Source organism: Podarcis raffonei, chromosome Z (assembly GCF_027172205.1).
Source record: "Podarcis raffonei isolate rPodRaf1 chromosome Z, rPodRaf1.pri, whole genome shotgun sequence".
Lineage (NCBI taxonomy): Eukaryota > Metazoa > Chordata > Lepidosauria > Squamata > Lacertidae > Podarcis > Podarcis raffonei.
The window spans coordinates 33,568,318-33,593,588 of NC_070621.1; the positions used below are offsets into that span (position 1 = coordinate 33,568,318).

Sequence of the window (25,271 nt, forward strand, 5' to 3'; positions counted from 1 at the left end):
TTGTAGTCACAATCTAATCACTGTCTGTTATTTTAAAGAGAGAGAGAGAGAGAGAGAGAGTGAGTGAATGTAATATTATGCCTCTTGACCTCAGTGTGGTTTGTGTCTTTTAAAAACAAAATGAACATGTGACTCTCCAGATGTTCAGCTCAGCTCCCCTCAGCCAGTATGGTCAGTGGTCAGAGATAATGGAAATTGTAGTCCAGTAACATCTGGAGGTCCACAGGTCATTCCACCTCTGTTGTATAGATGCCATATAAAACAAATGAGAAAACTATTGCTAAACTTGAAAGCTAGCTATCTCAATCTGTTAATTTTATATAATTCCATTTGGATCAACCTGACTTCCTCCCACTGGAAGTTTGAACTCTGGTTTTGAAGTAAATTAATGTCCTTGAGTTAGGATGTCCTCTGGGTGGTACAACTTAGAGGATCAACTGAACAACCTGTCTCATCCCTGCCACTTGCAGCATGGTGAACATAATGTATGTTTTATGTACTTTTTATGGGTTGTACTTATAAGTATGGGTTGTACTTTGACCAAACTGCGGGAGGCAGTGGAAGACAGAAGTGCCTGGCGTGCTCTGGTCCATGGGGTCACAAAGAGTCGGATACGATTAAACGACTAAACAACAACAACATGGGTTGTACTTAGATTGCATTGAAATCAGATAAGTTGTGACTTTCAAGTTTCATTGATTTCAGTGGTAGCTAAGTGGGACTAACATGGAAACAACCCTGGGTATTGATGCAAAATACGCATTAAATCATGAAATGGGCTGCAACAAAAAGATATCTAACAAGTGTAAAAAGAAGGTTTTCCAAATGTACCAAAAACATTCCTTACCTGGGGCACCATTTGATCTCTGGTTAACCCTGGGAGGGAGGTTTATGGCCCAGAATTCTTTTGTAGAGGAAGCATTTTTCTACGGAGGGGCATTCACACTGTCTCAACTAGCCCTAGGAAATTGCTAGCATCTTCTAGAAGGATGCTGGGGGATTTCTCTGTTTACTAGACTAGCCTAATCTAATTTCATACCTACTAAGAAGGCAAATCCTGGATTAACCTGGCCTGGCAAGGAGGGGATCAGGAAGGCAGCTTCAGTGTGTTGTTTTCCCAGCACATTGGAGAAGGTGACAAGGACCGGGACAATATCTCTGCCTCCAAAAGGGGTCTGCGCAGAGAAGAATTTCTGCTCAATTCTCTAGAGTCGGTTGGACATTAGTACCATCAAAATAGATTGGGAGTAGAAGTGGGTCTGTTGCAGCAAGGCATTGTAAAACAATCTAAAGAGTTCTCTGGAAAAGAAAGCCGCTAGCAGCTCTGCCATGGAGGAAACGTATCTACTTAATGTGGAAGGAGTCAAGAAAAAGATTTTACATGGCGGCTACGGTCCGTTGCCAGATTTCAAAGATGGGAGCAAGGTAAATGGCTGCAAGCATAGAAACCATTAAAAATGTGTAAATAGGATCATAGGAAGATGTCTTACACCGTGCCAACCTGTCTCATCTAGCTCATGGTTGTCGATATACTGAGTTGCAATGGCTCTCCCAAGGTTTTGGACAGGAGACTTTCAATCCCAGCTGGAGGTGCTAGGTACTTAAATAGGGACCTTTGGCATGCTAAGCATGCGCTCTGCCCCTGAGCGAGAGCTCTTCAGCAGTTATTAGCAAGTATGGCTAAATTGAACCTCCATGTTTGGAGGCAGTATACCCTGAATTTGAGTGGCTGGGGTCGGCAGCATGGAAGAGCAATTGCTTTCATGTTCTGCTTATGGGTTTCCTGGATGCATGTTGCTGGCCACTGTTGGAAATGGGTGCTGGACTAGGTGGGCCTTTGATCTGATTCAGCAGGTAGTTGATTCTTAGGTAATTAGGTAAAAAGATGGGCAGCAGAAGGGTTGACCTGGAACACTCCTCTTTATTCCTCTGCCTTCTGTCTCTTCTGACTACTGGCTTTAGAAAGCTGGTTTTCAGTTACAGAAGTAAAGCACACAGTAATAAGGCAGTGAATCCTTTTCAGTTGTATAATATGCCTAACGTCTATAGAGCCGTGGAGGCTAAGTGCTGTGTCAGGTGCTAGCCCTATTCAGAGTAGACCCATTGAAATTAAATGACCTACTCTCATTAGGACTAGCAGCCCTACATATTTTAAGTTCCTGTCCTACCTTTCAGTTATGTGCTTTCGGAATTAGGACGCTCATTTGCTATTGGTTAGCAGTTTGAAAGCACGTCAAAGTGCAAGTAGGTACTGCTCCGGTGGGAAGATAAACGGCGTTTCTGTATGCTTCTCTGGTTTCACCAGAAGCGGCATAGTCATGCTGGCCACATGACCTGCAAAAACTCTGCGGACAAATGTTGGCTCCCACGGCCAGTAAAGCGAGGTGAGTGCCGCAACCCGAGTCGTTTGTGACTGGACTTAACTGTCAGGGGTCCTTTACCTTTAAAGGACAAAAATTCCCATATAGGAAGAGGAAACTGAGCAGAGTCCCATTCAATGAGGGGAGGCAATAAATAATTGCCCCAGAACACTGTGGAAGGCAAAGCAAAGGTGGTTCTGAACTTCCAGGGGTTTAGATTTGAGCTGACTAGAGCCCTAACCATTATTAACTTTAGTTTGCCTTTGATCCAGATCACATTCCACTTCCAGACGCTAAAAGACAACTTTGAGAGAACGGTGATAGATGACAGCCGGGGCCCTGGCATCCCCATGGAGATTATTGTGGGGAAGATGTTCAAAATCGAGGTGTGGGAGACCCTTCTAACTTCCATGCGGATCGGCGAGGTGGCAGAGTTCTGGTGTGATGCTATTGTGAGTGTGCAATTGTGTCAGGCATACCCTGAACGCATGAAATTGTCAAGTTCATGCCTACGCTAATTAGCAGAAAGTTATTTGCAATTGACTATCAAGCATCTGGTACCCTTCAGATGCTGTTGAACTCCAACTCCCATCTTCCCAGCTAGCATGGCCAGTGGCCAAGGAAAATGGGAGTTGTAGTCCGTCAACATCTGGAGAACACCACAGTGGCTATCCTAAAATATGCTCACAACTTCCCATCATTTGACCTAGCTATCCAGATTCACTAAAATAGTTCCCCAGACTCCATCTTTTCAAAGTCTCTGGAGTGTAGGAAGCTCCCTTATACCGTGCCAAATTATTGGTCCCTCTGACCCAATACAGTCTACGTTTAACTTGCTACGTATCTCCAGGGTCTTGGGAACAAAATGGTCTTTCCCATCACCAGCTACTTTATTATCTTAATTTGAAATCTAACCCTACCCTCAGCATGTAATGCAGGAACTCTACCACTGAACTACATGCCTCATCAATCAATTTCCTTTTATCAAGTGCCTCTTGCGATAGATTCTGGAGTAAAGCAGGGATGGAAAATTGCAAAGGGTTTTGGACTTGAGGGGGCGGGGTGGGCTTTGGGTCCAAATACCTATTAACTTGCCTCTCGCCTTCAGGCCTTGGGCAAAATTCCGTTTCTTATTGTGAGTTGACTATGGGCTATTTCCAGGCCACCTGTATACTGAACATCCATCCTGATTTGTTTCCAGGGAGATTAAATAGCCAGCATTGTCTAATGAACCTTTGTTCTGACTTCTTTGTGGGGAGGTTAGATGCTGCTGCATCAAAGCGAGTGTTATCCAGCACTTCCCAGTGCATCTTTCTCTCACTTTCCTAATCACAAAAAGTCTGTTCTTTTTTGGGGGGGGGAGTGGCCTTGTTGTGCAAGACCTCTCTCCCCCACTCCACAATCCATACTAGTTGCACAACCTGAATTTGCCAGTGACTTGATCCTGTCCCAAAATAGTGATAGTCTGGAAGTGTCCTAAGAGAATGCCAATGACCTAACCTGATGCTTGGGAGTAGGATGGGCTACGTTGTGCCTTTTTATGCTAAGATAATGCAGATCCTAAGGGACGTGGGTGGCGCTATGGGTTAAACCACTGAGCCTAGGATTTGCCGATCAGAAGGTTGGTGCTTCGAATCCCCGCGATAGGGTGAGCTCCTGTTGCTTGGTCCCAGCTCCTGCCAAGCTAGCAGTTCGAAAGCACGTCAAAGTGCAAGTAGATAAATAGGTACCACTCTGGTGGGAAGGTAAACGGCGTTTCCGCGCGCTGCTCTGGTTCGCCAGAAGCGGCTTAGTCATGCTGGCCACATGACCTGGAAGCTGTATGCCAGCTCCCTCGGCCAATAAAGCAAGATGACCGCTGCAATCCCACAGTCGGTCATGACTGGACCTAACAGTCAGGGTTCCCATTACCTTTACCTTAATGCAGATCCTACATTAAGGAAAAAATACCATCTTCCCTCTTGGACATCTGATTATAGCACATCACATTTCCCATGCAAGGCCCTGTATGCTCTTTGCCCCAGTCTTATGGTTACCTTCTTCGCAATTTCAGCACACGGGAATGTACGCCTTGGTCTCCAAGGGCATGAGGAAAATTGCCGAGGGCAAGGACCCTCTGGAGGGCCAGAAGCATCGCTGTGGGATGGGCAACATGTTCGATTACTACACCACAGGCCACGCCGACCTGGATGAACTGCAGCAGACGCCACAGCCCCTTATTTTCATTATGGAGCTGTTCAAAGTGAGTGGGAGAATCAGAAGGAAACTACAGTTCCGTTGTGTAACGTGCCATTGCCACCATCTATCTCATCAATGGATTATTTATGACCCTTATATTCCCCTTTCCTCCAAAGGAGGTCGATTGGTTTATCACACCCTCCCCCCCCTTTTTACCCTCACAAAACCCCTGTGAAGTAGCCTGGGAGACAGCAGCTGGCCATGGACACTCTGTGAACACCACGGCTGCGTGGGGATTTGAGCCCCCCAGCCCACTGTTCCCCAGGCCTAATCCAGCATCATTCTGGCTACTACATGCCACTGACATGGCAGTCAGTGCCAGTGAGTACCAGTTAGTGCCCAGCTGTGTCAGATGCAAAAGCTTTTTGTAGATTCTACCACCACAGTTGGAGGGTAGAAGCATTTCTGCCGAAATAACCCTCTTGCCCACCCCAAGGTCCTGGCACTTAGAAAACTGGCTCGTCAGAGAAAAGGGTTCAACGTATCTCGTCCCTGATGTGCTGTTTTCCTATTGTCAGCCTGCCTATGCACAGCATACGTTTTCAGAAACCCTTGTCCAGGTTCTTCCACCATCTGCTGCGAACTGGGTGGTGACTTAGTAAGCTGACCTTCTCTGCTGCAGCTCCCACAGAAATCTTTGTACTGGGAGGTCCAGGGGCAGATATTAGAGCTGTCTACATGCGCTGGGTGCTGAGCCAGTTGGGGTGCCATCTCAAAGCTAGCTCTGGTGATCATCCAATGTTTATTGGATGGATTTTCCTCCTAAATTGATTTTTGAATTCTGAATTTATTGTTATTCACGTTTTATACTGTATTTTATGCTGTTTTTTGTTGCATCAATTAAGTGTTTTAAATCTGTTGTTAACCACCCTGAGCCCAGTTTTTTGATCCGGGAAGGACGGAGTATAAATAAAAATGTATTATTATTATTGTTATTGTTATTATTAAAGCTGGGTAAGCAAGGCACTGGGCTTTTGGGGAGGAGGTGTGAAGCTCTGGCAGGATCCAGAGTCCTCTCACCTCCAAAGCCTAGCTAGCACTTTCCCAGTTTTCAGCACCGAAAAGAAGATGGCGCAGAATGTGGGAATCCCCCTCTTGCAGGTGTCCTAGTACGGAACCCCTGTGTAAGTGGGGGTTCCTCTGTAATAACTGTGGTTTTCCATCCTATCTAGGTAGAGGATCCCTCTTCCTACAAGCGGGATACGTGGGCCATGAACAACGAGGAGAAGCTGCTGGCTGTGCCAAAGCTCCACACGGAGGGCAACCGACTGGTCCTTTCCAGGAAATTCAAGGAAGCGGCAGAGAAATACCAGGAAGCTATCATCTGCTTGCGCAATATCCAGGCCAAGGTAAGAGTTAAGTGGAGATAAAATAAAAAAGTAATTGATTTAAAATATGTTGGCTCTAAACAGGCTGCCTTTCTCCATATTTGACTGCCCGTAGAGTAGGACTTTCTGTTGTTACAACTAAGGCAAGGGGGGTAGTTGCCCAGGACAGGGTCTTCTCAGTGGTGTCCCCTTCAATTATGAAATGCTATCTCCAGAGAGGTCTGCTTGGTGTGTTTTTTGTCATCTTCTTGGCATCATGTAAAGACCTTTGCAGCAGCAGCAACAACAAAATATCCTAGGCCTCTTAGACAAAATTTTAGTTCTGTTGATTGTTTCACGTGGCTTTCAAGATCTTGCAGCCATTCCAATGTTTGGGTTTATTTAGATTTTTTTTTTGCACTGTTCTTTTCTAAAAACTGTTTTGCATTTCCTTCTCATATGAATTGTTCCTATGATTTTTTATTTAAAAATCAAAAGGTGGTATAAATATGCATAATCAGAGCCATGAAGCAAGGAGAAGAACCTGCTTCAGGCAGCGGAAGTGCAGGAGACAGTGCTCTACCTGATCTACTACTGCCGCTGCCGGAGAGAGGGAAGCTTTGTAGCACATGGCGCTGCTCACCTTCCCTGCCCCTGGATAGAGGAGCTGAGTGTTAACACTTTGAGGAGCAACCCAGCTCCCACCTAATTTGGTGAGAGCTGGGGAACGAAGGCGGCAGAAGTTGTTGGACTCCAACTCCCATCAGCCCGTGTCAGAATAGCCCTGCGGTGCAAGATGGTGGTGGAATTTGTAGTGCAACAGCCCCTGGAGGGCCAGAGGTTCTTCCATCGCTACAATATGGACCATAATGAAGGTTTTGAACATGGGTAGGCAAACTAAGGCCCAGGGGCCAGATCCGGCCCAATCGCCTTCTAAATCTGGACCACAGACGGTCCGGGAATCAATGTGTTTTTACACGAGTAGAATGTGTGCTTTTATTTAATATGTATCTCTGGGTTATTTGTGGGGCCTGCCTGGTGTTTTTACATGAGTAGAATGTGTGCTTTTATTTAATATGCATCTCTGGGTTATCTGTGGGGCATAGGAATTTGTGGTTTCCCCCCCCTTCAGAATATAGTCTGGCCCCCCACAAGGTCTGAGGGACAGTGGACCGGCCCCCTGCTGAAAAAGTTTGCTTACCCCTGGTTTTGAATGTCCAGTGTTGGAGTATATTCTTGGACCACTCATTCCCCATGAAGAACTTAGCATTTCTGCTGTCTTGCCACCCCTAAAGTTAAGCTGTATTTCACCTGGCCACTGTCTAGATCACCTGGGGATCCATATTTAAGCTATTCTGAGCTCTCTGTGAGAAAGAGGTGGATGCAAATAAATCATTTTGTTAATTAGCTAGGTGCTCTCTTTTGCCATGAATGAGCTTGTTGGCCTCCATGTCTCTGGTGTATGCTGCTGTGCCCCACCCTGAACACTGGCTGCAATGCAGGGAGTTTCTGTCTCTTAGTGCACTATTCCAAACCTTACCTGGAGATGCTGGTGATGGAACCTGGGACCAGCATGCAAAACCTGCAAAGCGGGTGCCTTTACCACTAAGCTACAACTCTTCTCCAAACCCACCATCTTGTTCTTTGCTGGGTTTCTTCACAGGAGAAGCCGTGGGATGAAGACTGGATGAAGCTGGAGAATCTCATTACACCTCTTGTGCTGAACTACTGTCAGTGCCAGCTGGAGTTGGGGGAGTATTATGAGGTGCTGGAGCACACAACCGACCTCCTGCAGAAGAACAATGGTGAGTGGTTCCTTCAGCTCGCTACTTGCAGAACCCTCCTCTATCCTTTTCTGCATGTGCCAGGGCCCTACATTGCATGAGGATAGAGATGTGCTCCAGCATTCCTCCTGTTGCCCCGAGACTACACATCTAATTTTATTGGCCACCCCTGAAAAAATCAATGACCAAAGCAATTACTTGGGCAGTTTGTTAAGACTGGGTGAGCGCACGCGCTTTGTTCCTTTAAGTCATTTATGCTTCCAAAAAGAGCAAAGCAAACATTCGATACTAGTTTAGATGCATCCAACTGACATGCAATCACTGACGCACAGGTCCTTTTGGACCTGGAAGAAGGCAGAAGGGGGTGGTATGAGGGTGGAGTGGGTTGCACTTATGCAGGCCCTGCCAATGTGTGCAGGGGCCGGGAAAAGAACCCCTGTCCAAAATAGTCACTGTCTGTATCAACAGCCTGCTTTTGCACTATTGAGGTCTAGATTTATCATCGTTATTATTATTATTAATTAAAGTTGGGGTTTTGAGAACACAGTGTTCTACACTACTAACCAAATTATTCATGCATCGTGATCGTGAAACCACAAGGTTCAGCACTGGTTCCAGGTTTTGGGGTGCTGTTGGGCAAGATGCTTTGGTGGGGTCTCCTCCCTCCATGAGTCCATCTCCTCCTTCCCACAATCACAAGTGTCACATGATCAGCACAGCAACAAGGCTCCCTAGCAGGAGTGGGGAAGCGCAGGCCTAGGAGCCAAATACAGCTGGATTCTTTGAAACTGAACGTAAACTCAGCTGAAGTCTTTCTCCCAATGTGCAGGAGGAGGAGACTGGGAGCATGTGAGCCCAGTGCTGGATTCCAACTCCAATCAGCACGTTCAATGGCCAGGGAAGATGGGAGTTGTGGGCAGCAGCATTTGGAACACCACAAGTTCTTTAGCTTTAGCTTCAGCATTATGTGTGATCCTACCGCACTGTGTCTCAGTGAATAACTGAGGAGCAAACGTCAACAGTTGAGTTTGGTTTTATTGACCCATCGTCACCTGGCAATTTTACACAAAGCTACTGGTACCTCTGAGAGAGAGATTTAGTTGTGGACACACCATACATTTAAAGCACACACCCCTGCAAATAATTCTTGTTAAGGGTGCTGTTAATTTTAGCTCTGTGTTATAAGAATTTTAAGGTCCCAAATATAGAATATTCATAAATATACACATATCTCAATATATGAACCATGTGTCTGAAATAGTATGGGAGAGCAATCCTGAAGCCATTTTGACTCTCCCAATGACTCTGCAGTAAGGGAGGCAAAGAGAGAAAGCCTTCCCATTGTCTTTTTGCTTGCAAATCCTGTCTTAAGGGCGCGTTTGTGTATGAATAGGGTGAGCCTGTGACCTAAAGTATTAAGCATCACAAAAGAAAGGCCAGGCTGCCCAGGTAATACAATCAAGTGACCATTATCAGGTATTCCGGCAGGAAGGATTTCTGCTGTAGACCGCCTCTTTCTGTGATGTATGTATGGTGTTTAGGGGTGGTGGTCTTGGGGTACAGGGTGGGCAATTTCAAAAGGCCTTGTGAACTATTGTTCAGGGTTGTCCTCCCTCCTGCGCGTGGTGGGTTGCCATGGTTCATGAATAAATCAGGCTTACTAGCTGCTTTACTTCTCAATATACTCTGCTATTTTCTCCTACCAATAGGGCTCTGTATGGGCTGCAGAATGCCCCATAAGGGAAAGGGAGCAGTTTTTCTTATAACATCTGTAAGGGGTGAGCAACAATTCCCAGTATTCTTTGGTGGGAGGAACTGCGCTTTAAATGTATGTGGTGTACACAGTCATTGTGTAACCCAAGTAGAATGACTTTAGTCTCATGTGGTCTACTCAGAAGATAACGTAAGAAACACACTATCCTTACATGGCCCAGGAAAGCAGAATACTGAGAGCAGAGGCTTTTAACAGATGACTCTGTAATTTATTAGATTTGTTTATGAGAGCTAGCAAACCAACTGACTTTGTTCTTTTGCTAGAAAATGTCAAGGCGTATTTCAAACGGGCTAAAGCCCATGCTGCTGTCTGGAATGAAAAGGAGGCCCGAACAGACTTTTTGAGGGTGGCCCACCTGGATCCATCGCTGACTGCCGCTGTGAGGAAAGAATTGAAGCTCTTGGGGGAGAGGATGAGGAAGAAGCACGTGGAAGACCGCAAGAAGTACAAAGATCTCTTCCAGCAGCCTCCTCCTAAAGGAGAAACTGAGGGGAGAGCAATGGAGGAGACAGAAAAGCTGTCAGATTCTAGCCTCGGCCCACAAACAGAGGAAAATAATCAAGAAACCCTGAGGCCTGAGAGAGGAAGAGAAGAAGGGAGATGGATGGGTGCAACAGAAGCAACAGAAGAAACAGAGCAAGGGAACTTAGCAGAGAAAGAGGATGGACTCCTAATGAAGACAGACGAAATGGACAAAGAGGACATCACCTCTCAGAAAGCGAGGGAAGAGGAAATAGGAAATAAAGATAAAGGAATGATGGAGAGTCATTCTGGAGATGACCTGACAGGCTGTGAAACCTCTGGAAGCAAGGAACGGTTAGAGTTCGGGCAGTGGAAGCTTGAAGAACAGAGGGGGAAAGTGGAAGAGATTAATTCTGGGGCTGGGGATCAAAACAGAGAAGTGGATTCTCCAGTGCTGGAGAAAAAGGACGCAGAAAGAAGAGCCGTCCCTGGGAGCCCTGGGAAGGAATTAGGGGGAGTTGCAGGAAACCATGTGAGCAGCAGCGTAGGGGAAGGGTTCATTAAAGGACCTTGTGAGATTGGAGTGGGCATTGGAACAGAGAACTTCCCAAGAGAGACGGAAGGATATGAAGAAAGTTGTGGGAAACGAGAATCCCAAACTGTTGAATTGTCAATGGTACAGGGTGATAAGGGCTTTGGAGCAGAGGATCCCAAGGATGGGGTTATAGTGGAGAGCCCTCAGGAAAGTAGTGAAAAAGATGACTTCCAAATCCTTCAGGAAGGATCAAAGACAGAAGCAAGTGTGGCAACAGAACCGAGGGAAAAGGTCAGTTCTGACTGGGAAAACTGTGGTGGGCCAAGAAAGGAGAATTCTACTGGAGAGGAGGAGGAACCTAAAGAAGAAACAAAATTGGGAGAGAAAAGAAGAGAAGATAATGATCATTCCATTCCAGAAGAGGAGACACGTTGCTGTGAAGCAGGCCCAGAGCATTGTGAGGGAGAGGCAGACCCAGAAGACTTTAAAAGAGTGGCAACTGGTGATTATGTGAAAATAACATTAGATGTTAGGGCCAAGGAAGTGATAAGCCTCGAATCACAGCATGTCAGAGAAGAGGAGGGTGGCCACAGAGAGGTGGCTGGATGTAGAGAGGAAGGAACTGAAGTTGGTGACAGATCTAGGCTGTGCAAAGATGCACAAGGAGATGAGGTAGACCAAGAATGGTTCAAGGCAGAAATAAGCTTTAAAGCTGATGATCTGGAGATGGGAAAGAGAGGGGGGGATTCCGAGACAGAGCAAGCAGGACTGCAAGTTAGGGGGGAAGAGCCAGAAGTGAAAACAGGCAGGGAAGCAGAACTGATTGTGGGGCAAGACTCTCTATGGGGCAATGGTGAGGTGTCAAGAAAGGAGGATGGAGATACAGAAGATATTTCATTGGCCACCCACTGCAGAGACAAAAGTGAAGTGCTGGAGTTGACTGGATCTGGAGCAATGGGTGAGCCGAACATTTCTACCCTGAGACAACGCAACCTGATGAAAGAGGAAACCCAGTGAGGAGGCAGAGAGTCAGGTATGAAAAATAGTGGGTTGTAGAATCAGTTGCTAAGGTCTAGGGTTCCAGTTACAGATAGGTAGCCGTGTTGGTCTGCCATAGTCAAAACAAATTTTTTTTTTTCCTTCCAGTAGCACCTTAAAGACCAACTAAGTTAGTTCTTGGTATGAGCTTTCGTGTGCATGCACACGATGTGTATCTGTGTATCTGAAGATGTGTATCTGAAGAAGTGTGCATGCACACAAAAGCTCATACCAAGAACTAACTTAGTTGGTCTTTAAGGTGCTACTGGAAGGAAAAAAAATTTTTTTGTTTTGACTAAGGTCTAGGGCAGAGCTTTCCAAACTGTGTGTCACGACATGTTAGTGTGTTGGCTGCAGCGTGCTCCTCCCAGGGCTGGAAAGGGGGTAATTTAACCTCCAGTTTGCTAATAAAACTGAATTACTGTCGCAAAATGATGCATTTCTTTTAAAAAGTGTGTCACCAACATAAAAAGTTTGGAAAGCTCTGGTCTGTGGTGATATTAGGGAGCAGGGTCAGAGTGAAAGTGTGCTAGCTAATGATCTTTGATGTGGCCAGCTCATCTTGTTGAGAACAGGCAACTCAGGGTCTGGTGCAGTAATCAAAGGCTCAAGGAGGGAGCTGCCATTGCATCTACACCTAAGAAAACAAGCATGCTTGCCCCTTCTTGGGTCTGCTGGTATTCTCTTCAGTTTCCTTCCTCAATTGAAGAACTGTCTGCAAAAAAGTGCTATACAGGGTCATCTTGCCATCCTCATTCAGCCACTGCACATGTACTCGGAAAATAAACCTCCTCTTTGCCACCACAGGCAAAGTCTAAAATTTCAGATGCAAGCTAGAGATGGGTTATGATTTCCATTCCCATGCCCCAAAGATTCTTTGCAGATTTAGAAAAAAACTGTATTGTCCTATAGCTGTACAGTGCCTAGAGAACTCATTTATGAGGCATCCAATGAATAGAAATAAAGTTGAAGGTGTTTTGAGAAAGGGATTGGTGCTTTTGGTGGTGTTGATTATTTTTGCTGTTGCCCTGGAAAACAGGTTTTGCATTTGGTCAGAGAAGACAGGGAGGGTATTTAAAAATGCACGAATGCAAGGTTAACGGGATCCTCAGCATCTGCAGGACACTGCTCCTCAGTGTCATCTGCTTATCCTCATCCCATAAGTACAGTATATGGCATCTCCTAAAAGGTAAAGGGGTAAAGGAACCCTGACTGTTAGGTCCAGTGGCATATGACTCTGGGGTTGCGGCACTCATCTCGCTTTACAGGCCGAGGGAGTCAGTGTTTGTCCGCTCCACAGACAGTTTTTCCGGGTCATGTGGCCAGCATGACTAAGCCGCTTCTGGCGCAACGAAACAGTGACACCAGAGCAGTGCACGGAAATGCCATTTACCTTCCCACCTATTTATCTACTTGCACTTTTTGGCATGCTTTTGATCTGCTAGGTTGGCAGGAGCTAGACCAAGCTACGGGAGCTCACCCCGTTGCAGGGATTTGAACCGCCAACCTTTTGATCGGCAAGGCCAAGGCTCAGAGGTTTATACCACAGCGCAACCTGCATCCCTGAATGGCATCTCCTAGATATAGCTTAAAATCTGCCATTTTAACTTTTCCACGGTGCCTTCTAGTGTAGCTAAGGCATTGAGGGAAATATTGAAATGTTGATATCCCAGACAAAACTTTTGGTGGTATTAATCTGCAGTGCAACAAGTGGAAGAAAACAAGGACAAATGGAAGTGTGGATATAGGCCCTAATTTTTTCGGGGGGGGGGGGATCTTTTTAAAGCATTTTTTTTCCAGGCCACATGCAAAGAAGGAACATAAAAAAGAACCTTGTGCTTTTCTCAAGAAAGGGGAAATTCCTCCAAAACAAAAAAATGAAGCAACACAGCACTTCAGATACAAATTTATTCTTTTTTCCCAAAGCAGAAATGGAAAAAACTTGAGTGAAGACAGCACATTGTAACCAGTCATTATTAGTTCTGCTCCCTTTAGAAAAAATCCCTCATTACTCATTGTGTCCCTTTCAATTGCTTCACAGAGATTAACACCCACCCACACCCCAGTGACCAAACTGCAGTCCTTCTATGTGCAGAGCTAGGAAAGCGATGAGCAAAATTCCTGGGAGTAGGCAGCGGAGAGGAAATCTCTTGTTATTTGCAGTGGGAAGTTGCAACACTAATGAACAGGGTTCTGGGTTCCCAATGTTATTCAGAAAGTGGGATGGGGTGGCGGGGAGAACTAATAATGAAAGTATAAGATTGAGGGATCCACCACATGCTACAGAGCAATTGTCCATTTCAGGACAATTTTCAGGCCTCTCACCATATTAGTTTCTGTCTCTTATTGACACACTGGAAAATAAATTATATATACTTCAAATGCAACACAAATTCTGCCAAGTGCAATGGGCAATTGCAATTCCTCTAATGCTAGGGGCAGACGAGGCACAAGACTTAAGGTTTTACTTTTGATAAGTAAATTGGTTGGCTTAACGTGTAAATTAGCTTGGGTGATGGTTCATAAAATTTTAGAATAATGCTGCAATACTATCAATACAAACAAAAGAATCGAGAACCTACACATCTTAGCACTGTAGAAAGCGATCAGATTAAACAACATAGGTTTCTTAATATGGCCTACTAACAATATTGTCCACATTCTGTCTTCGGCCACTGCAGACGAGATGAAGGAAGAGCACCAAGGGGTAGATAAGACCAGTTGGATGAATGAGTGGGCTTCTCTGCCTTGTAAGAATTGGGTGGAAGATGGGATTTGGGTATGTGCTGCTCTCTCCACGCTTCTGACTGAAAAACTGCCCCACCACAAATTACCTGTTCTATACAAGAGTTAAAGGTTAAAAGTAGGGAAGGGAAAGAAAGAAAGTACAATGCAGTCACGTCTTGCGTGGGGGTACATTCCAGGGATGGCACGTATATGCAAAAATGCATATACACAAACCACCCCCTTGGAACCGCCTCCACACAATTTTACGTTCCAGAGCCTGCATGCTAAATGGACCAACCCCCCCCCCGCCCAGCTTGGTAAGCAAGCCTGAGAGCTTAAAAGCCCTTTCCGCATCGGGAAAACCCTGTGCAAAAAGAACATTTAAGCTCTCTGCCTCCCATGCATTTAATTTGTTTGATTTCAACCAGCTGGCCTTCAACCGCGTAAAGTTGAAATCACACATGTTAAACACACATAAGCTGTGAGTTACCTGTACTTATTTTACATAACAAGGCGATTCTACCTAATTCACACTTTCCAAAGCCACATGAGAACCGAAACACAGCTGTCCTTCAGAAGTTGCACTTCCGCAAATGCATTCCTCAAGCCATGTAACGTGTACAAAAAAATGCACTATATCACAGTAAAATGTCCATTAATATGCATATATGAAAATTCAAGAAAATAACATATCCCAAAATGCATTATATTAGGGCAAATTGCTTTGCAAAAATGTGTATATTACACAAAATGTACTCAAATATATTAGAGAACCTTTGGACATCATATGCTGATGAGTTTTCACATGGAGTTATTTAAAAAAGAAATTATGAGCTGATGTGGGAAAACGAGAAACTGAAACAGATTTGTTGATTTCCTAGTTGAAAGCCCCTATTCTTCCTTTGCATCTGACTACCCATGAGCGTGGATTTGCCATTTGTCAATATCCTGGTTTTGTAGGCTAACGTGGGTACCAAGCTCCTGATCATATACAATATCAGCACTTAACTCACATACAGTAGTTCCATAATGACAGGACTTTGGGACCAAAGTCCAGGGTTTCATTCAGCAGAAAGAAACAGGAGGGCTGGGTTAACCATATTTTAAAGTAAAACAATATACATTCCCCAAGCCTGTTCTCTTTGAATGCCAGGATCATTACGTCCAGACTTAAAATTGCTTAGCTTGCACTGCAGCTCATGTGCCACTTTAGGAAACAGAAACATGCTTCTCACCTCAAGAAAGAAACACTATGTGTTCCTTCAGAAACATGAAAAGAGGAAACACAGGACACAGATTTCCTCCTCTCAGCAGATCATGTAAGCCAAGGCAGGGACAGGGAATCTGTGGGTCTCCAAATATTGGATTCTAGCTCTCATCAGTCTCAGCCAGCTTGGCCAGTGATCAAGGGTGATGAGAGCAAATCACTGGCGGTGCACAGGTTCTCAGTCTCTGCCCTAAGCTTGCTAGTTTGAGTAACTACGTGACCCCTGGGGATCTCCACCTGAGGCCCAATTCCAAAATGGAGTTTCCGTTTCTTTCAAAACTAAGATGGCATGTGGTGTTTGTTTTATTTTAAAATACAATTCAGAAACAACTACAGTGGTACTTCGGATTACAGATGCTTCAGGTTACAGACGCTTCAAGTTACAGACTCCGCTAACCCAGAAATAGTACCTCGGGTTAAGAACCTTGCTTCAGGATGAGAACAAAAATCGCTCAGAGGCGGTGCAGGGGAAGGTCCCATTAGCTAAAGTGGTACCTCAGGTTAAGAACAGTTTCGGGTTAAGAACAGACCTCCAGAATGAATTAAGTTATTAACCAGAGGTACCACTGTACAATGGTGATTTCTGCCAGGCTTTTTAGAGGTTCAACCATCAAACCAGAGTATTTCCTTGGGAGGAAGAATTGGCATATGCCCACTAAGAACATTCTTGGCCCAGACTTAAAGGTCCACCATTACAGAATATTTAACAGAATGCTCTTTGTCATGCTTTAAATCATGCTCACACAGTATAATTGGCAGTGCCTACAATGCCGATAGCCTAAAAAACCCACTTCCTTCTACAGCTACTGTGTGACACAAATCAGCCCACTTCGTTTAGTGTTTTCCTCATCTTCTTGGGAGCCTACAAGATTCTCAACAGCCAACATGCTGTAGCAGTCCACTAACATAAACCCCACACAAATTTATGACAACGTGCTACAACAACCCTCACAACCTACAATGCTTTCAGCACATGTGACATTCCTTACAATCCATAAATGCTGGTAAATTACATTGTGACCCATAGCACCACCAGCCACAAAACCCATTCTATAACTTGCATTTTTAAGGGATTGCGTTCAGCCATTTAGCAATACTGCTACTTGAAAGTTGAGGCAGACCTCAAATGTATAACTATCTTTTTTATTTTTTGAGGTAGCAGATTTGACTGTGTATATACTCTGAAAGCAACACCCACAAAGAACCAGCCACGGACATGATATACAACACTGAATGCAGCAAAAGGCAAAGGCTTAAATCTAAACTAGATTCCACACACTGTCTTTGCTTACAATTTACTGCACACTATTAATCGCCTTTTACCATGGACTAGCACCTTTAACCAACAAACATAGGTATTTGCTTTAGGGCATAGTTCCCTACACTAGAACACTTCCATTAGTTGTCATGAGCTGCCTTTTCCCTTGTAAATTTGTCACCTGCATCCCCAAAACACAGCCTATCATGGACACCAGCTTCAGGGGATCCTGCAATGCCAGTCGATTCTACTGGATCCCCAGTGCCCAACTAGGGGATAAGTCCTGAGTGAATAGGCCATGACTGTGATGTTTATCTGCCCCTCCTTAAAGAGGAGAGGTGAGAAATTTTCAAGTTTAAACGGGAAACTTGTGGTGTACAACAACCTTGTGCCAAGACTGCTCTTGGAATAGCCAGGGTCTGTCAACACAGCACCCAAGTGATTTCTGCAGCATCAGAAGATTTGGGCTACATGAAAGGCATAGTATGCTTTGTGCTAATCCGGTGTGTTTGGGATTAGAATGGGAACTGCACAAATCAAGGTCATAATACCACTGAGAGCTGACCTTAAAGGCAGTGGTTTCCAATGCTTTTTTTTGGGCCATGCCTCTCTGTTTCTTTTCTTTTGTCTTGTAGCCTATGGGAGATGCAGAACATCTGGTGCCGCTGCTATCTCAGTCCAGGAAATGAGCCACATTCCATAACTTTCTCTCAGTTGGAGATATGGAGGCAGCAGTTCCACCGTAGCAATTGCTAACAAAGGAAAGAGCCTTGAGCTGCCTGATCAACAACAGCCCAGATTTAAAAATACACCCATGTTTAAAATGATTAAGGGATCACACTAGCTTAAATCTAAGCGACCCAGCCTAACTAGAGGCCTAACTATTCAGACGCCAGTCCTTCTGAATAGTTGCAATCTACCTGAAAGGAAATGGGGACACCTGTTTATTTTCCAACATAACTAGCTGTGCTGCTGAGCGCAGTTCAAAAGAAGTCCTTTTTGGTCACTCAGAAGCGCAGATATACTATGCTTTCAAGTGCTCCTTGCAACTGAATATTTTGTACTGCATTTGACCTGTGTGACTTGGTTAAGACCACTACGCATAGGAAGCTCAAGATAGCAGCTATGCATATGCTTCTTAAGTTTGCCACACACAAATTGATCCAAAGAGGGAGGGACTGGACCCCATAGCACAAGGCGTAAATAAACTCTATAGATGCCAGCAGATTCTGACTCCCAACCACCTTTGTTTGCAGGAGGTCACTCAGGTGGAGATTATTCCAACTCCAAAAGGAAGCAGGCAGGCCTAGGCTCTTTGGAAGAAGCTGCTGGGCAGACAAAGAGAAGAGAGGGAGCTGCCTCCCGTCACATAAAAAAGCAGATTTTGGAACAGAGCAGAACTGCAAATCCAAAGTAAACACATAACAAGGAATTAGAATTTAATGCATGAGGAAGTCCATTACAGTGCTTAAATACAATATATATAATATGTATTTATATATTATGTATATATATAAATATGTAAATTAAAACAATAAGGCTCTCTGTTATAAAGCTTCTCTCACATAAGGCTGCTGTTACTGCCATTGGAACAATATGTTTTAAAGCCTGCTCCTCTCCCTCATTTTCCCATGAGATTTAATCTGGGCCTTGTCTCCTCCTCCCACTGACCTTGGAAGATATGGAGGTACCCGGGCGCTTGCAAGTTCCTTTTGCAACATACCAACTCTTCTGATTTTCATTATTATTATAAGGGTTTTGGATTCCTTCCCAGCTTAAAGGTTCTTCATGGTTTATCGGTCACTGTGAGACAATTCCAGTCCCCATAAAACCACCATCCTGTGAAGGCCACAGATCATTTCACTTGGCCAAAATCCACCATAGGCCACTTCCTGACTCAACCCCAAAATTGGCCCAGAAAAAGCGACAGTCCACAACACAAACTGTAGAGGGTGGGGGGGAAAGCTATTCATGTCAGTTTGTAGTTTGCACAGAAAGGCACCACCATGTGCCCTTGTTTCCTTCCTTTCAGAGTTCCTTGAATCTAGACATGTCACAACATCCAGTTTTGACCACATCTGGATTTGGGGTACGTAACCCTGGATTGCCCTTCCAAAGGAAATGCTCTGTAGATACACCAAGGAGTGCTCTCCTGGAAGCCAAACCCTGCAAGGATTCTGGTGAGCTTCTGCTGAGGGTGTCCCCTTAAGGATCCGAGTGAAGTCTGTCACACAGAGGGGAGGAGAGAGGAGGGGAGAGTAGCAGCTGCTGAGGAACTGGTTAGACAAAGCCTCTCACTTGCAGGAGGTGTTAGATAAGGGAAGTCGGACCTGAAAGAGAAAACAAAACAGGGTCGCATCCAGTGGAATATGTGCCTGCTGGATTCATGTTATAAAGGTTGTCTCCAGATTGTCTTTTTTTTTTTTTTAAATGGGAGGGATTTACTGGCATACCAGAAATCTGGGTTTGTGCAATTCATGAATTAAAGCCCTCTGGCGTAACAAAACCATTATCACACTCACAAACATCCTCAAAACTGGACTGCTTGCAGCTAGGAAAGAGATGGGGAAATGCTCTAAAAATATGGGACAACGATCAATTGGCAGGAAGATGTATAACCTCCATGCAAACAAATAAAGATGAATGCACATTGTTGTATAACCTCCCCACAAACAGATCAGGATGAATGTTCAATAAACAGGTTGCCTGGAGAAGCCTAAGGATATTCAGAGTTATACCAGGAGGCAGTTTGGAGAGTGGAGGTGTTAAGGGCTTGTGTATATGTGTATACATGTACAAACAATTTGTATTTGATAATAGTGCTAGTAAGTTGTGTTGATCCCCCACCCTGTAATGTTTTGCACCCTTCTTCGTTTTTAGCACAGAAATTAGTATCTCAAGATAACAGGCGTAAAAACTTTTCACAAAATGCTACTTGGTAAGTCTATAAGGCTTATAGGCAAACATTAAAGGAAAAAGCAGGCATGCATACAATCTGATTATATTCACAATGGAGCTTAGTTAAACCACCCATCCCACCCACGATTTACACCCATCCATATATTTTACTGTGTCGCATAAAGATGGCATTTGAGGCTGCAACCTTAGAGGCCATGAGGCTATATTGGTTCTCCTTCTCTAGTACTGGATCATCCCTCCCCACCATTTTTGGCCTGGCCCAAATGATGTCACAGCTCTGAGCTTGGTAGGGGTCAGGGGTTTGTGTTGGGGCGGTTGGGAGGCATACCAGAGTGGGGAGAGGACCAGGAAATGTCTTGGTTCTAAATGTTCCTGAGTTTTTCTTAGGGGCCGAAATTTCCCCAAACCAGGCAAGTTTTTAGATCTCAAAGGGAGGGAAATAGTGGCGCTCCTTTTTTTTTTTTAATCCGCAAAATGACAGGAGGACTGCAAGAGCCTTTCTTCACCCTCCCTGCCAACAACACACTGTTAGGGCATTGGATGAGGCAGTTCAAGTGCCTTCAGTCCCCTCAGCCTCCAAACCTTTTAAACTTGGCACCAATCCTTCTGGGACTGGTTCTACACCAGAGCTCAGCTGATTGTTTCCCACATCCTTTTCGGTGGGCATTTTCCTTTGAATTTAAGCCTGGCTGCATTGGAAGAAAAGAAACAATTCTTTCCTTTGAACTTGGGCCACCTGACATCTGGCAATGTCAGGCGATTGACAATTCGGCAGCTCTGCCCACCTGTCAAAGTGAGAGGGAGCAGAGTTTCCACCCTGATCTTTACATTTGCAACAACTCTGCAGGGTTTCAGAGGCTGGGGAAGAAGCCATACTGAGCAAATACTAAATCTTTACACTCAAACTGTGGCTGCATACACACCATATATTTAAAGCACACCATATATAGAATCCTAGGGACTGTAGTTTGATAAGGGTGCTGGAAATTGTAGCTCTGTGAAGGGTGAACTACAGTTCCCGGGGGGGGGGGGTTAGGGGAGAATATGCTTTGAATCCACCATGTGTATGCAGCCAATGTCTTGCAGCCTACCTCAGGGCTTATCCAAACTTACTTTTCCTCCGCTCTTTCAAGGCCTGGTCCGTGATTTAAAGCTCTGTGGTTTTTTTGCTACAGAGCTGTCTCCGTGAAAACTCTTTAAAGTTCAATTGGAGCAAATGTCAATCTGCGGGAAACCCGAACTTGACATTTTCTCTGCTTCAGCTTTAAAGAGCCGGTTCTTAAAGGAGAAATCTCAGAGCAAAACAACAACAAAAAAACCCCACTTGAATGCAGAGAGTTTAAGTGCGGACCTCTGCCTGGAAAGAATGCATGGGCTTTATTCATTCCTGGAACAAGTTTGTCAATGACACAACATGTTGAGCCACAAAATCTTTCTGTCCCCTTTCATTAGTGATTTTCCTGAGATATATTTCTGTCTTCTGCATATAAGAGGTGAAGAAAGCCTTAGGCCTATTATGCCACTGTGAGGGGAGGAAACGGAGGCCAATGGTTATGCCCATCAAATGAAAACGGACACACTGGCAAAAGCAGTAAGGATAGGTTATACAGGTTTGGTATGCCAGACATCAATGCCGTAAGCAGCCAGACCAGGAGCAACACAATAGCTAATACCAGCTGATGCCCACGGTCAGCTTTGAACAAGTCATCTAGGAGAACTTGAGAGACTTCTTCAGGAAGGCCAGGAGGTGTGGTCTTTGCCCTGTCAGGGAAAAAAGGGACTGTGACTCCAGGGGCCTACAACCATTCTGGTCAGCCTTCCATTTGTACAGGAAGACTGAAGTGGGAAGTCTCCTATACTCATGGAGACTCCCCTCATATTTTAGAACCCCGATCTTTCAGGTTTCTAAAACATGCGGGGAACTTCCACAAACTCAGGTAAAAAAGGCTGCAGTGAGGATGGCAAGCTTCAAGGGTTACAGTGCAACTGTGCAACTTTATGGACCTCTGCATCACATTTGAGCCCACTGCTGGTGCCTTGGGCTCTCCAGTAGGGCCCACTGCTTTCAGTAGGGGGCGCCATTTTAATTTACCTCAGTAATCCAGAGATGGGGAATCTATGGCCTTCCAGATGTTGCTGGGCCTACAATTCCCATCATCCCTGGACATTGAGCCACACTGGCTGGGGCTGATGGGAATCCGGGTCCATAAGCACCTGAAGGTATCCCATCCCTGATGATGTAGGCCCAGATGATTTAATGCACTGTACCTCCAGTGTTGGGAAAAGCATTCCGAAGCTTCTCCATGATATCCTCCAGACACAGACTGACGTCCTGAGTACTCACCTCCACCTCATCTAAGAGAAAGAAAAATGAGTAAAAGGGGGGTAGAGAGGGTATCATGTTAATATTGTTGTATCTGGGGTTTTCAATGAAGAGTCAGTTAAAAGTGGTCTATTAATCAGTCACCATCTTGCTGAAAGGTTGGGAATAACACTACAAGACAGACTTGGGACTATTAGAGGACAAAGCCCTCTTTCCGTTGAAAGTCACACCCACACCACACATATGAAGCAGATTTAAAGCACATGGCTTCTCTCAAAGAATCCCAGGAACTGTGGTTTGTTAAGGGTCCTGGGAATTGTGGGGTATAAATTACAGCTAGGATTTCTTGGAGGAAGCCATGGTCTGGATGAGACTGAAGACTACTAGACTAGGAAGCAGAGAGGCCAAAGGCTATGTAATGGTGCAGCTCAAACACATGTTTATAATGCCAAGATGCGTTCTCAAATAGATGATAAAAGACCTGCGACCCAAATTGGGTTCTCTTCCTGTTTCAAGGAGGGGGACATGACCAATGACCACCCTAGGGTTACTTGAGAGGAAAGGCAGGGTATTAAAGAAAGAAAGGAATACAGTAGAATAAATAGAGCAGGAAGGCAGGATCTGTTCCTCAAGGTACAAATTCATCCACTACATAGTTAAACTATGGAACTCACTCTCACAGAAGAACCAACCTGGATGGCATTAAATGAGAATTAGGCAAATTCAAGGAGGATAAGTCTGTCCATGGCTACTAGCTATGCTCTGCCTCCATGGTCAGAGGCAGTATGCGTTTGAATACTGGTTGCTGGCATCTGCAGGAGGAGACGTGTGCTCAGGTCCTGCTTACAGGTTTCCCAGAAGCACTGGGCTTGCCGCTGTAAGAGCAGGATTTTGGGCCAGCAGACTCTTCTTACTCTCTGTAATTGCTTCAGCAGAAGTAGGAATGAGGACACTCAGGAAAGAAACCCAGCAGCCCACAGAGTGGGCTTCATGGCAACACAGAGCCTCACCTGCAGTTTCCGTGTTTGGAGTGCCAGGGCCTTTTTCTCTGGTCTGACTCTCCTCTGATGGATGGGGAGAGGAAGCCAAGGATGAGGCTGTAGAGCCATCCCCTTTGGAATCTGCTCCAGGCTGGGAAGAGAAGGGAGATGTTAAGGATGCTCATGACCACCAACTTCTCACCTGGTGCTCCCCCATCTGTCCTGCATGGCACATGGCCACTGGCTCTGACATCCTCACAAATCCAACTGCAGCTTCAGGGTTGGGCTGCCCACTAAATCACAGGTCTTCAGCTGATGGGTCATGACCCACAAAACCTGGCCTCGTTTCAGTTCATACCATTTCTTTTGAGTGTGCAATATTGGGCCATAGCTCAGTAGCAGAGCACCTGCTTTGCAAGCAGAAGGTCCCAGGTCCTACCTGCAGCATCTCTAGGTAGGACAGGGAACATCTTCCATCTGAAACCCTGGAGAGCCACTGTCAAGTCCGTGCAGACAATACTGAGCTAGATGGATCAATGGTTTAACTAAGTGTAAGGCAGATTCCTGTGATCCTAATGTTGTCACCTGAGGATGAATGCATCGTATGCAAAGAAGGCCAAAGGACTTTCTTTTTGAGATATAGCCCACAGACAATACCTGCAGAAGCAGCTCTCTCAGGCGCTGCAGCTGAGATTCTAATTGTTTGTTGTGGTCCTCCAAGATCTGCATCCGTGTCTCCAGGCAGCTTTTGTGCTGTCGAAGGATCCGGGCCTCTGCCAGCAGCTCTTCGTTGTGTGGATCCTGTGCTGATTCTGGAGTTCCTTCTGCCGACTCTGCTGCCTCCTCGTGCTGCCATTTCAGACGCTTCAGCTCCCCCTGGAGAACCCTGCAAGGAGAAATACAAGCTCAGGATGCAGCAAGAGTATGCTGGCATCAGGGGCTTAAGGTGCTCAAGAGCTAGAACAGTGGCTCCCAAACTTTCCAACACCTGGACCTTTGAAAATTGCTGAAGGTCTTGGAGGACTACTTAATCAATGGGGATTTTTTTTTGCCAATATCATGAATGAAAGTAAGTATTGTTAGAAACCTCTGTTCCTGTCACACCCAAGGGTCCCAGAAATATTTGCACACGTCTTAAAGGTAAAGGGACCCCTGACCATTAGGTCCAGTCGTGACCGACTCTGGGGTTGCGCTGCTCCTCTCGCTTTGCTGGCCGAGGGAGCCGGCGTACAGCTTCCGGGTCATGCGGCCAGCATGACTAAGCCGCTTCTGGCGAAGCAGAGCAGCGCACAGAAATGCTGTTTACCTTCCCGCCGGAGCAGTACCTATTTATCTACTTGCACTTCGACGTGCTTTCGAACTGCCAGGTTGGCAGGAGCAGGGACCGAGCAACGGGAGCTCACCTTGTCGCGACCTTCTGATCGGCAAGTCCTAGGCTCTGTGGTTTAGCCCACAGTGCCACCCGCGTCCCCAGCGCCACCCATGTCCCACACGTCTTACAGATCTGTAATAAAAGGAATGATTACAAGAACTCTGCTGGCCATGCCCACTTACCTGTTTTCATCCTCCAGGTGCGCCAAGATTCTCTCCAGTTCCCCTTTGTCGTCTGTGTTGGTGCTGTCCTGGGGCTGCTGACTACTGACCGGTTCTCTGTCTGTAATAGGGCTGGAGTGGCGCAAAAGGTACTGGTCCTCATCCCTGTTGTGGACAGAGCTGTGATGAGGCTAATGTAAGGAAGCTAGAAGTCTTAGTAGGGGTGGTTTGTTGCACTACACTACACCTTGCATCAGGCCTGCTGAACTAATCTAAACAACTGGCATGCTAAGCTTCTGCCTCTCCCCCTTCACAGGAAGTTCAACGCCTTACATTGAATCAGACCCTTGGTCCATCTAGCTCAGTGTTGTCTACTTTGACTGGCAGCAGCTCTCCATGATTTCAGGCAGAAGTCTCTCTCTGTCCTACCTGCTGATGCTGGAGACTGAACCATGCAAGGCAGATGCTTTACCACTGACTTACAACCCTTCACCTTATTCTGCTACTTGCGATGGCTTTAGCCTTGCCTTCCTGTTTCCTGATGGCATTGCACATGCACACCCTTGGCTCTGAATCCCTTTTCCCTTTCTGTGATGCGTCTTTTAGATTGTCAGGCTGTGGGCAAGGGGTGTATTGGGTCTTGGCTGTCACTGCTAGTTTGTAAGCTGTTCTGGGAGGCATTTTGCCTGAAGAGGATAAAATTGCCTGAAATAAATAAATGTGCATGGCCTAGGTGCTGGTCACCTGGGAAACAGCAGACCAGCTG

The 25,271-nt window shown here is 45.5% G+C and overlaps 2 protein-coding genes across 11 annotated transcripts in view; one reads left to right on the forward strand and one right to left on the reverse strand.

Annotated features, from left to right (window-relative positions):
- Positions 1 to 54: 54 nt before the first annotated feature.
- Positions 55 to 12,487, forward strand: LOC128406884 (uncharacterized). The gene is made up of 7 exons (XM_053374707.1): positions 55 to 1,425; positions 2,633 to 2,812; positions 4,414 to 4,602; positions 5,771 to 5,947; positions 7,569 to 7,710; positions 9,727 to 11,530; positions 11,799 to 12,487. The coding sequence occupies exons 1-6, from the start codon at positions 1,330 to 1,332 to the stop codon at positions 11,475 to 11,477; spliced, it is 2,535 nt and encodes an 844-aa protein (XP_053230682.1). The 5' UTR covers positions 55 to 1,329; the 3' UTR covers positions 11,478 to 11,530; positions 11,799 to 12,487.
- Positions 12,488 to 13,392: 905 nt separating this feature from the next.
- Positions 13,393 to 25,271, reverse strand: part of DRP2 (dystrophin related protein 2) — a 59,190-nt gene continuing 47,311 nt past the window's right edge. For 6 of the 10 annotated variants that reach the window (XM_053374705.1, XM_053374702.1, XM_053374697.1 and 3 more), the window contains 5 exons: positions 24,527 to 24,685; positions 23,630 to 23,858; positions 23,003 to 23,123; positions 21,938 to 22,024; positions 13,393 to 19,080 (listed from right to left, as the gene is read on the reverse strand). In XM_053374705.1, the coding sequence (XP_053230680.1) occupies positions 19,061 to 19,080; positions 21,938 to 22,024; positions 23,003 to 23,123; positions 23,630 to 23,858; positions 24,527 to 24,685 (616 nt within the window). In that variant the 3' untranslated portion in view covers positions 13,393 to 19,060. The other 4 variants (XR_008328649.1, XM_053374701.1, XM_053374700.1 and 1 more) reach the window with 4 other exon arrangements.